The sequence below is a fragment of the Varroa destructor genome, unplaced genomic scaffold (genome assembly GCF_002443255.2).
Source record: "Varroa destructor unplaced genomic scaffold, Vdes_3.0 BEIS01000001.1, whole genome shotgun sequence".
In the NCBI taxonomy this organism is placed as follows: domain Eukaryota; kingdom Metazoa; phylum Arthropoda; class Arachnida; order Mesostigmata; family Varroidae; genus Varroa; species Varroa destructor.
This window is the reverse complement of record NW_019211454.1, coordinates 75005122-75017727: the sequence shown is the minus strand read 5'-3', so window position 1 is coordinate 75017727 and position 12606 is coordinate 75005122. Positions and strand designations below refer to the sequence as shown.

Sequence of the window (12606 nt, the reverse complement as noted above, 5' to 3'; positions counted from 1 at the left end):
GCATTTAATATATAAGTAATAAGCTCGGCCTATATTTGACAGACTAAAATTAGCCCTGCACCTCTTTTTTGTCAATTTATTTTAGCACTTGCCGGATTCTCGCCGAACCACAAGATTGCCAGTTTCGAGGAGGCGAAGGGGCTGGACAAAATGAACGAACGCATGCCCCCACGAAAAGATGCGCCACCAACGCCCGACGGAAGACCCCCTGCTTCCTCATAGGTAGCAGTGGTAATCAAGGGACACAACAACAAGAGCAGCAACAACAGATAATAGTACCCCTTGAATACCCACGACGATGCATGACCGTCCCACAATACCACATCTCACAGCCTCCGCCATCATCAATCACGGTTTATATTCGGCCCGTCGTTTTCCGATTTTGTTGGGAAAAGGATAATACTATCAACATAGGGCGACAGCTTATACGGCATAAGCCCATCCATAGTCATACATACGCAGATGCAACCTTGGAGGGCACAATCAGCAGAGTTGCCGGTTAAGGCTGTCGCGCAACATACTACCAACGCCCAAAACGCCTCACAATAGCAAATAACTGGAAATCATCACCTCCGACCCAACCAGCCTGAAGATCACTGCAGATTTCTGTAGTACCACATTCAAAATGACATCCCGTAGAATGTAATTGGTCGTGCCCGCCCGGAAGCGCAGGTGAAAGATCGAGGCTGATGGTATCGACCGGCAAATGTTAAAAAGGACCGTTCCATAAAGATTAGAACAGGAATAAATTAATTGATTAGATCAAACTCACTTTCTCTAGGGGAGACTGATTTGGTCATAAACGGCATAGGGAAAACATAGAAAGAAGAATTATAGAAGATGTGCGCATGTTATATAGAAGGAGAGAACGATGCAGCTTGCCTTCTAGTTTCTCCCTGGATAAGCAAAGCGACAAAATTATAGCTCTTTAATGAATGGGCTGATAATTAGGGAATGCGGCGACACAAATACGAGTCACAGGTTTCGTCGGGTTCAGACGACGGGAAAATACGGGACTAAAGTAAATCTCGTGGAACAGTTAAACGGAAGCTAATAGATAAATTACCTTCTCTCCCGTCTTCTGCATAGTCAAAAATCAGTTCTCATTTCTTACAAAGGTTTAGATCTTACAGACATCCAGAGCAGCTTTTCATGATATACTCTGATAGTGTGCAGCGCCATAATCATGTCGTATACAATGGTCGTATATATAATTACATAAGCACCGGCCGACAAGCCCACCCCGGTTGATACAAACCTATATATCGTATAAAGCCATTGATTGATAACCAATATAACTGTTATTTATATTATATAAAATCCTGTCTAAGATTTTCATTGGGACTATAAGTTGTACTGTTATGTTTGTTAACAGATTTATTGAAAAAAAAAAGCAATGGAATTTATTAATATATTGCCAGATAATATGATGCCGACGAATGGCGGGTTATTGAATTGAGTTTATTATTGTATGACAATTTTGTTGATACGGACCGTGATATGTCAGTTCTTAGTATCGAAGTGTACATTACCTAGCTCGAAGCAGTAAAAATAATAATATGTGACTGCTTTCCTCAGAATATAACGGCTATCCTTTATCACGCTATCAAAATAGACAGTGATGTCCATCGCTATCGCGAAGTAATGCCATATACCTTTGCTGCTACCGTTGTTACTAGTTTTCTAGTTCTATTCAGCGTAGCAATTGCTATAGCCTTAATTGGATATAATATGGCACAGGACCATAACGGCGAAAAAAATCATCATTGATTCACAAACCTTTTCTATTTGATTATAGAAAAGCTTCCTCGGTTGAAACAAGTTATTGGATAGTTGAGCATTCGAGGTTAGGAAAGAAAAATCAAATTAAAAGCCAATTTCATGACTCATCGAGAGATTGTTATGGCGTCGTGAGGGTAGTAAATTGACGACTAAGATGAACAAAATCAAATAATACTACGAAGAAACTGAACAGTTTAGCTGAATGCAGCCACTTGTTATGTTAGAAAAAATTGATGCTAGGTTTTCGAAGCGCCACAAGAGGTAAGTGAGCGAAACTGAAGTTATCGATTCTGATGTCTCAACGTTAGCGAAAGCTACAAGTTCAACATGAGTCGAAGGATAGGGATGGAAAGGATTATTGATCGTCAAGCTTTAAAGTTATTCCTTTGGGCAAATTTCGAAAAAGCTGCAAATGAGCACAGCCACCCCCTCCTTCGCCATCATGGCAAAAACAAATGATAGGACATCATTTACATGATGTACATCAAGCCATTACAGTGATAATAGTAATTACAACAAGAACTGACATAATTTTTCTAGTCATTTATGATAATAATGACGGTTGTTTGTAATATGACTATATTATTATTATTATGATGATGATGATGAAGGACTAGACGGTAACTAATGGGAAAGCAACTGATTATGATGATGATCCAGAGTGTAGTGCTCGAAAAGCGGTAACGATAACATACGCAACGACAGCAAACGCGTAACGAAAACTTACTGTTATGACGAAAAAAACGTAATATAAAAATAATAATAATAATAGAATGTGTCGTCAATGGTGGTGACGACGACAACCAACAACAAACACCCCATCAGAACTATCAACAATAACAGAAAGTAGCAGTGAGGGTCTTTCAGTATCTTCATTGGTGACGGACCCATATAAATATGTGCAATGAATGAAATAAAATTCATTCTTACGGATCCTTAAACGCCCATCGCATAAACAAGCGTGGTCAACTGGTAAATGCTACTGCGCTACCGGAACAACTCGAAGTTATAATTCGCCAGTAGAAAAGGCATGAAACTGTCCGCCAAAGGATTAGCAGACAGCTATGTTAAGATTGTAGCATTATAAACAGACGAAATCGTCAATGCGTGCCGTCCTTCCAACGAGAGGCCGACTACGCAAACTCATAAGATGAAACAGGATAAATTTGACCGCAGGTATTTCGACTTGGACATTTTGCAGTTTTTCTCCTTAATTGTTCGATTCCTCCCTCGCTCTTTATTCGAGTTCTAGGGTTCATTAATAACATTACTATTCTATCATTACTCGCTGATTATGCGACACATAATAAATAAATCAAGAATAACACTGACAATACGAACATTGATATTAATTATATATATATATATATATCGTTGTACTTCTTCAGTCTCAGTGCAGACACTTTCGAACGATGGCGCACCACGTATTTCGCTCTCGCTCTCTCGCTCTCTCTATCTCTCTCTCTCTCTCTCTCTCTCTCTCTCTGAGGTTAAACTTTTCTCTCACTTCAGACACACAGTTAATGACGATGATGATGATGATGATGATGATGATGATGATGATGCTTATCATAAACTATTGTTCTTATATATTTATTATCCTTCTTACAAGATTAGTCATTAAGCAAGCCAGCAACAATGTAATCCTATTGCCAACATATAAACGAAATGGTTACGAAAATACGTCTCTCTAAACGCGGATCGTTCCCTAAAATAATGCTAGCGACATGTAAAACAAAACGTATTGAAACTATTCATAATAACTTACGATAACAGAATTCCCTATTCTGACTGTGCTAGAAATAAAAATACTACCGCTGACAAAATGCAGAGAAGGGCCTAAAGCACGACACATTGACAGATCGCAGCTGTAAAGAAGAGCCGAATGACATAATCACAGCGACCGCTAGAGATGGAAGGTAAAAGAGCAATCATATGGATGATTATTATCAACAATAATTATGGTGAGACTGAAAAACTAGTCAGCAAGGTAACGATTAAGGAGATGAAGATGATTTGTTGATGTCGGCAATGGTCTCTTTTGGCGCTCCGGTCTTCTTGAATCCAGATGCATTGGACTATATATTTTCACCTTGCAACGCCAACAGCGTTGCCGAAGCCATCATGGATGAATGAAACAATAGGCATGTACATTGCTATTGACAAGCAGGTTGCCCACTGCAATATTGGACTTGATTGATTATTCGACAGAGGTTCGACTTCACTCACAATCACTTAATTCGTTGGACAAATGGCTTGACGCGGTATGCAATAAGAACTCGCGTTGCTCAATTATCAACACATGACCTACGCGAGTCCCCAGTATCTGATGATCAGATACTGTTAAGCACTCGTGGCAATTATTGCCGATCCGAGAACGTATCAAACCCTTCTGATCGAAGTATCTTTAGGCGTTCGCCAACTCCCTTCTACACACACAAGCTACAATTGCACAGAAAGTCCGAAACAATGTACGTGTTTACGGGAGACCCTGTAACGCTAGGTACCACTAGTTGGAGTAGTTTCGGAATAGTGCGCCGTGACCGTTTGTGGCCAGACTAGAGTGCACGAGTAACGTATCTCTCATTCGATTGAGCTGATTACTATCAGCGCCATTATGAATAGCAGCTCCATATTGGTACCGGTCCAGGTTTGAAACCGTCTCGTGGACTTTATTTTATATATATGCCCGACAGAGGCCTTGGTAGATGCGTGTTACGAGAACAGTGGCACTCTATTCTATACAAATGTGGTTTGAAATCTACGATTATGGCGGAGCGGCCCTTGTACGCAATGCCATGGGTGTTGGCATTCTCTAATAGTCAGAAACGAAAAACCAGAGATAGCGAAGCTGAGAAGACTCTGACTTGCGTGTCTGCATCGGGGCTTGTTTAAGGGCTCGAGATTTAAGGACACTGAAACCCCAATACTGTACATAATGACCGATAACCCGTTTCCTCGTTTGACCGTGCAAGGACGAGACGTAATGTCATGTTTGTATAACTGATGCAACTTGTTTTACACTCTAATATTACTGGACGCGGTAACACATCCATACACACTCATCCATACTTCATCAGTCCATCCATCGCTTACACTCGACGATCTACTATTCAGACAGTAACGTATAAACGATGCAGCATTGAATGCCTAGGCAGCGAGGAAACAGACGAAAATATAATATAAGTCCAGCAACTTCGAATATGAAACCCTTGTAAAACTTTCAAAATAGTAAGTTCAGAATACAGTCATTACATACAAGCACCGACCCAATTTGATGTCTCTCCTTAAAGTGGTACCTCAAAGGTACAGCCTAGACATCTACTACCTTAAATCAAATGCTACAGCATTTTTTTTTTTAATTTTAATAATTTCATACCGATTTTCAATCAATTCACAAATCAGCCTTTAATAATATCACTAGAGCATGTTTTACTCTATTCGGCGTAATGCAATTTTCAGTAACTCGTGTTCCTTAGCGGTTAGCATAATGTAAGGTCAATGATTCGCTCAGCATCCAGTGCCATTTCCGGTACGATGTCTCTTCTACACTGTTACGATGGAAGGGATACAAATAGCGAGAACAGTAATAATGAAAGCAATGTACTTTCTTATATGTGATGACAGTGAAGGAAGCTGGGCGAGGAAAGCGCACCTCAACGTTAACGATGCCGTCTTGTGTCTTTTACTGGATAACGAAAAGACCCACAACAGTGGTTGCGACGTTGCGCCCATTTCCAAAACCCGGACGGCGCTTTCGGATTTTGAATTGCCGACCCTCCTTAGACACTGAAACTGGACATGCGCAGATTAAAGGTCACTGGTACTAAATAGAAATACAGTTAAATAAACCTGAACCACAGACGAGTGAGGGCGAATGCTACTTCTCATTTCAATTTGAGTACAATTTAAGTACGAAGTAGCATCAATAAATCAAAGGTGACTAGAGAACTCCACGCACGACGCGCACGCCCTCAGTACGCACAAGAGGGTCCATGTTGTTTGATAATGATTTTTTAATCCGTAGTCGAACTTACATATCAAATACAAGCGGCGCGTCATCTCTAATCACTATGACTCCGTTTGACGGGCTGGTACGACGATATTAACGCACTGCACGTAAATGTTGACCAGCCGTTTGGACGCTATTTTCGAGAGCATTGCCCATAACAACAATGGATAAAGAGAGAAAAATGGCTACGCGCAAGCTATAAATGCTGTGCTCATTACTTTCCAATGAATTTATTGTATAGTTAGAACACCTCGATGGGTTATCATGATAATGCACATGTTTGCATCAGATCTCTCACTCGTCTCACAACATGTTTTCCCATTTACATGATTTTCGATACGTGCTGCCCTTAACGTACAGTGTCATATGCAATGTCTTCTATCGGAGGGTCAGGGTGATTACCGGAACTTGTTTATATATAACCAGATTGCTATTCCTAAAATAATATACACTAATAATTTAAAATGGGTTAATATTAGACTATTATGATAATAATAAACATTAATAACAGCATTAAAAGCTTAGCGGTATTATTACTAAACTATAATAAAAAACAAGCAAACAAACAAACAAACAAACAAATGGAGCAACTCAAATAGAAAAAAAAAGCATGTGTTAACGCAAGAGGAAGCAACGGACGATTATATATACATATAATAACAATTAAAATGATTACGATTATTATTATTATGATGGTGATGATGATGGAAATCACATCATTTATACATTATTATTATTATTGCAATTACAAAAGTTATGCACTAAGAAATAGAGTAGAGCGGGATATTACTGCTAGTGATGCGCTTTGATTTGGAATGAAACTAAAAAATGGCAATAGGGAATAGTAAGAGCGTAATGATAATGATGATTAATACACATGTTAGGTATGCAAACGAAAAATTTATGGAAAATATACTTAATGTTTCTGCTGGGAAAAATCGTTTCTGCTCACAATGAGACAGCAGACAGCACTACAGCGACACCTATCGTCACAATAAGAATAATAGTATCGCTAGGTCATGTAAGAGAGACGGCAGAATTTCGAAATGAGTATGAATGAGACAAAATACCGATTATAGTAACGGAACAGCAGCGGGAAAAAAAAACAAAAAGCAGACGACCGTAAAAAAGGACGATTGCTGTAAAAGGAGAGAAAGGTGAAATGTACGAAATATAAAAGAAGCAGAGCAAAAGGGAACGAAAAATAACGAGTAAATGGAAAAAGCAAAAGTGCAGAAATATATTACCATGCTACACTACTGCTGTCGGTGAAGAGAGAATGGGGGGCATGGACGAACGAAGCAAGGAGAGGGGCACAGGAGAAGGGACGGTTTGAAACAACTCCTCACCTACGCGACGATAGGCATAGACAAACTCAGTCGTAGCTATCGATGAGGAATAAAGGAAAGCAAACAAGACAGAGACTGTGTTTGTATAATTAGTAATGAGTCGGTGGGAATTATAATATTATTACCGGTAATTATATTGAGAATACTGTTGCTGACATGATCAGATCACTATACTAATGGTGAGCATGAGATGATAATATTGATAATAATAATTATCATTACAATAACAATAATCACAATAACTGATAAACTACTGCAGATAAAGATAGCGCGATGAGGATGCGACGGTGATCAATTTGGTTGATTATTATCAGTATAAGGACGGTCATAATAACTATTGCACGACATTAATCATTATTGCGGCAAATTTCTAACGATGGTATCCTGGTAACATAGCGAAAGAGATAGACACGAAAAGCTACTGCGCTGATGTGAAGCATAAAAGAACGGAACGGCCATCAAGAGAGAGGCGAGCTACTTTTTTGCTTTCGTGTGAGTCTGGTGTGTTGAGACGCGCCTCGCGCCCGACGCGAGGACATCTCCTGCTTTCTGGGTATAGCGTTGCGTACGTGTAGCAAGGGTGTATTTAGCACCAGCAAAAAAAAAAAAACACTCATCCTTGTAACACATTGCGATAGTAACGTATGCTCGCCGTGTGATGTTGAGACAGAGAACGATTGTTGACAAAATTTTCAAGAAACAAGCTGAGGCCAAGAGAGAAAAAACGGATCAAATTTATTGTGTCTAAGCGTTGGCGACACTGTCGGCCCGATAATCGTAACGTCACGCCGCCGGTGTTGAACTTCAGACGGGCTCAAGGTTGACAGCACGAATCCTAAACATAGCAGGTGATCCGAGCATGTTTTAACACGGGGAAGTCTTCGCGGCGGGCGTATACCGCAGTGGTTATCATTTGAGTGGTTATGGTAAAAATGATGAAAAAAGGATTAAATAAAAAACACAAAAACAAATTGATCTGTTCAAAAGCAGTCCTATATACTGCTGCTATAAAGAATAAATTAATAACCAGCGGTTAAGCAAAGTCCATTTATTTTGTGGTTTAGATAAAAGACGCTTATAAGGTGAGCCTTGTATAGTCCTACTTGATTCGATAGTCCAAAAGATCCTTTATGGATCGCTAACACCCCAGAAGTGCCATGGCAGTGGGATCGATTAGCAAATATGTTTTGGTTCTCACGCTTTCTTCAATGTATCAGTTAGCCCTACAGAAGTATATTAAACATGAGTATTGAGTGTCTTAGTGAAGGCTAAAGATTGGCATTAAAAAGATGAGTTTTTGGTTTAGATCTTGTGTTTTCGGGCTGCTCTGTTAAAATTCAAAGAACAGCATAGTTTTCCGTAATTTTTTTACCATGGAATACACTTTTTTATCAATTGAAAACGTTCGCTGAGCCACTTTTACGTACGAGGAAACCTATGCACTTGGTTAGCAAGTCCCCGTGTATCATTCATTCACACCTAATTATAATAAAAGAAAATATAAATAATGAAAATGAAATAAACCATTCATGGGACATCAGTGAGTTTGTTTCTCTAGTTAGTTTATGTTTTGTGATCGGTCCCCGTCCAGTCTACCGGTTCTTAAATGATTCATCTAGGACGTGGAGTAACAGCTACAGACAAGGTCGACTTAAAACGTTTTATAGGTGATACAGAAACGTCCTACAAACTGCAGCACACTTATTGTACAGTATACGATATAGCCATCAACATTTCCTCAATTCCTTGTTTCAAATCTATAATTGAGTAGCAATCTCTGGACAATATCTTTTTCCATATATTTGAATCATTGAGAACGAATAACCCTATATATTCTGCAGCATTTCAACATCAGCTTAGTTCTAATAATCGCATGCATCAACTTAATAGGGTTACTTAAATGCTTTTTACCTATCCTCCTTATACCTTTAGCTATACTGAAGGTTTCCAACTTTTGTGCTTTCTCGCGTAATTCTGCACAGTATCCCTGCTGTTATTTTTTTCACAAGGTTTTTAAGTTGGTAGACTCATTTTAGACTACAATAAATTATGGTTCACTATATTTTGATAATCTCACTCACTATATTATTATTTATGTAGTTACCTTTGAGTATGACTAGTCTGGTAGTAGCTAGAATTTATTGCTTAATATTACACAGTTATGTCAGACCAGTGACCTATTTAACTGTACACAGCTTTCTTTGAAGATACTATTTTACGGGTTCCGATCTATCGGTTACTACCGAGAATTAAATTTTTACTTCGTTACGAATACGTTATTCTAGGTATGATGTTCAATTTATCAAGTTACTATAAGTTAAAATTGCATTTCTGCGTATTTGTTCGTTCCCTCAAAAATATACACTCGATATGTCTTTTGAATACTTGCGTCGTCCGATAGAGTTTTATCCTAGAAAGTTTCATGTCCTTGATTTTCGGCAGCAAGGGTTCGTCCACTATTAACTCCTAACCTGTAATGCTGGTTAGGAAAGCATGCCTTTTCGGCTATCTTATTGATAAATATTGAGCTGATTAGAATAGGATGTGGCTTTGCTTTCCGAACTCTACGGATTAGCCATTTAAGTGTACTTTTGAAAGCCATTTCTTGAGGTTCCTTTATCAACACCGTGATTTATTCTTCGGTGCCTTCTGTCGGGTTATTCAACCAGCTTTGTCATTTACCCGTAGCTCTGTACATAGTTTTTTAGGTCTTATCATTTGATTACTGAATCTTTTTCTCTATTTTCGATGAAAAACTTCCCAGACATTATGCCTGCCAAGACAATCACCACACTTGCCGATACCGTCGTTTGTGTTCTCCACAATCTCAAGGACGGTTTGCTCTGAAAATCATTTAGGGAGCGCACAATCAGCTTATTTCGATGTTCTCTGCTGATAATTAGTGCTACACATTATATTAGTAAATTGATTACAGAGTCCAGCAGTTACCTATTTACGTCTCCTGACCTTCCTACTTTGGACATATTTACCGGTGTTACCAGCTTCGGAATTGCGCCGTTGTATATAACTGCCCTTTCTCTATGAGGCGTGATTTTCAAGTCTTTTCGTCTTTTGGGGTGGTTCAGCGATTTATTCTGTACCTGTTTGTAAGTTTCCTCATTTTTTTCTTTCACTTAGGAACCCCACCAACCCTAGCTACGTTTTTGTGGACGCCATAGCGAGTTTGTGTTTTTGACCAATATCTACCAAAAAAGCACATCAATTATGTTTGCTAATGTTCACTGCGACTTATAATTCGCTCTTTTTGCCTACTTTCCATGGTAAGTCGTTAATTTTATCACAGATAGATTACCGTTTGGTTTCGTTGCTTTCACGATAAGAAATGCTGATTTTCATCTGGTTTTTCTATACCTGTACGGTTCTAGATGTAACCCGGGTAACCTTTACTGCATGCAAGTCCTTACCCATTGTTTTTTAGTGCAGTGTGCACAATAGGACCCGAATCGTGCAGTGCGTGGTTCGGGTAATTCGCTGTTATGCAGAAAAACACTATTTTCTGCAAAACAGCATTTTAGTTTTACAAATCACTATTGCACGGGACTACACCAAATTTGTAGCCGCTTCTTTTAACAGTTAATTAATTAAGAAGATACATGTTCCTCTGTAGCCATATTTGTTCAGTATTGTATCTCCTTGTCGTTGTTTGTGCGTGTACTTGTACACAGTTATAGTCGCTTAAATTGTCAAATTTGGCCAACATTTTCGCTTCTCTCTGAATTATTCGTTGCGGCATTGTCACAAGTCTATAATTGAAATCTGGCTTCTTCTAATGAAGCGGGTACCATATGGTGATTTAGGGTGCTTAAATTAACCGCTGTGATCCATCTGTAAGTGTTCCTTCTGTATCTAAACTGTCATTACTTTTCGATTTTGTTGCATAAAATTTGTTAGTTTATGGTGCTTTGTAATGGTTAATTCATATTATTTCTTTAAGTACGTAGAATTTTTCATTTGGAATTAAGCATGATACAGAGATTTCGAGGTTTCTCCCTTTGAATCGCGTGAAGCCCCTCTTTTTCCCTATTCATTCATGGGTTATATAGAGTTTGTTATTGGTCACGACGAAGACTACAGCTTGGTCTATGTTTTAGGCACAGATCCTCTGTCCCAGCTCTCCCATTGTTGAGCTCATAAGGTTTAACGCACAGACCGACTCATGTCGCTGGGGTCATTTATTAAATGTTGTCAGCCTTTGGGCATCAATTAAGATTTGTCTTAAGTAATCGCAGAATAGGCATTGTTTACTTCACCTGTGCCACCACTCACCATGGATGCTAAACCGTTTACATTATCGTAATAACAGTGCTTTGGCTTGTTAGCGATGTGCCTTTCCGGTCTACACGTGAGGCACCGCTTCCCTAAACTGACGTTTTTGGTAAAAACTGTTGGAGTTGATTTCGCACACTATTAATTACTGCTAGTAGCATGAAAGGCATGAAATGTTAAAGGTTGCTAAGTTAATGTTGCATTCTGGTTTGCATTTAGAGTAGAAACTTCATCACATCTTCCTTTCCACCATCCACAGTCATTAGCACTAGTCTGGTTTGTACGAAACGATGCTTTTTGTTCTGTTTTTATTTGTAATTATCTTTTAGGGAAGCTTCAGTTTGATTCTCCTTTTCAGTGTCGTTGATGGCCTTCCTATTCATCCATATCAGTCTATCTGGCTATGCTGGTCCCGACGCCTTTTCCTTGATATTTTTCAATGGCATCTATTTACACCTCGATGTCGACCCACCCGCTTCATCTTTGAAGTGTCTACGTACTTTCCGACGGCGTCATTCGCCCGGTTGCTCTTTTCCATAACGTCTATGTAGTCGTGCGTACCTAGTAGCTGGACTCCTACCTCAACGCTATCGACATCGGGATAGAACTGTAAATCAACTCCGCACTAGATCAATAATAATTCCATTTTTCATTTCAACTCAGGCATTGCTAACTTTTGCAATATAATCATTTCACTTAGGATTTCATTTCTCCAGCTTCCATTGTCCCCCTCTACCTTTTGACTAAAGAACCATTTCCCCTAAAAAGTGAAAAGGAATTTATCGAGACGATATTTTTTAGTGCCTTTTTCTTGCTTTCAATATACTGACCTAGAGCTGTTATAACCTCATAGAGAGAGCTGTTCGCTTATTGAAAACATTCTTTCTGTGTTTGCCTTTCGCTTTTCTTACATAATCCTTCGTTTGTTGATTGCTAAATGCTGCATTGTAAAAATCTTGCTACTCTGGCACTTTAATTTCATGTAAGATTTTATGACATGAACAAAATGAACGACTAGCAAGAGAGCACAGTAAATAATATTTGGCCTTTAGCAAAACGACAATTATGGAAGCTAGGCAATAAATAAGGATACGGTTTTATACCCAGTCCAATATAACGGGAGCGCAAGAAAGTTTTTGCTCAAAATATATCAGAATTTTATGGTCGTTAAAGCCA

At 38.9% G+C, this 12606-nt stretch overlaps 1 protein-coding gene and 1 long non-coding RNA gene across 8 annotated transcripts in view; one reads left to right on the top strand and one right to left on the bottom strand.

Moving 5' to 3' along the window:
- The window catches only part of LOC111243269 (serine/threonine-protein phosphatase 2B catalytic subunit 2-like), a 74150-nt gene extending 73792 nt beyond the window's left edge, over positions 1–358 (top strand). For 6 of the 7 annotated variants that reach the window (XM_086978346.1, XM_022788543.2, XM_022788539.2 and 3 more), the window contains one exon: positions 86–222. In XM_086978346.1, coding sequence (XP_086834472.1) covers positions 86–222 — 137 coding nt within the window. Of the gene's footprint in view, positions 1–85 lie in introns of all 7 variants that reach the window. The other variant, XM_022788542.2, reaches the window with a different exon arrangement.
- Positions 359–5164: 4806 nt separating this feature from the next.
- LOC147759096 (uncharacterized) lies at positions 5165–8167 on the bottom strand. Its single transcript, XR_015319780.1, has 2 exons — positions 5820–8167; positions 5165–5577 (listed from the first exon to the last, which is right to left on the bottom strand). It is a non-coding gene; the product is annotated as an uncharacterized LOC147759096 (long non-coding RNA).
- Positions 8168–12606: the final 4439 nt, after the last annotated feature.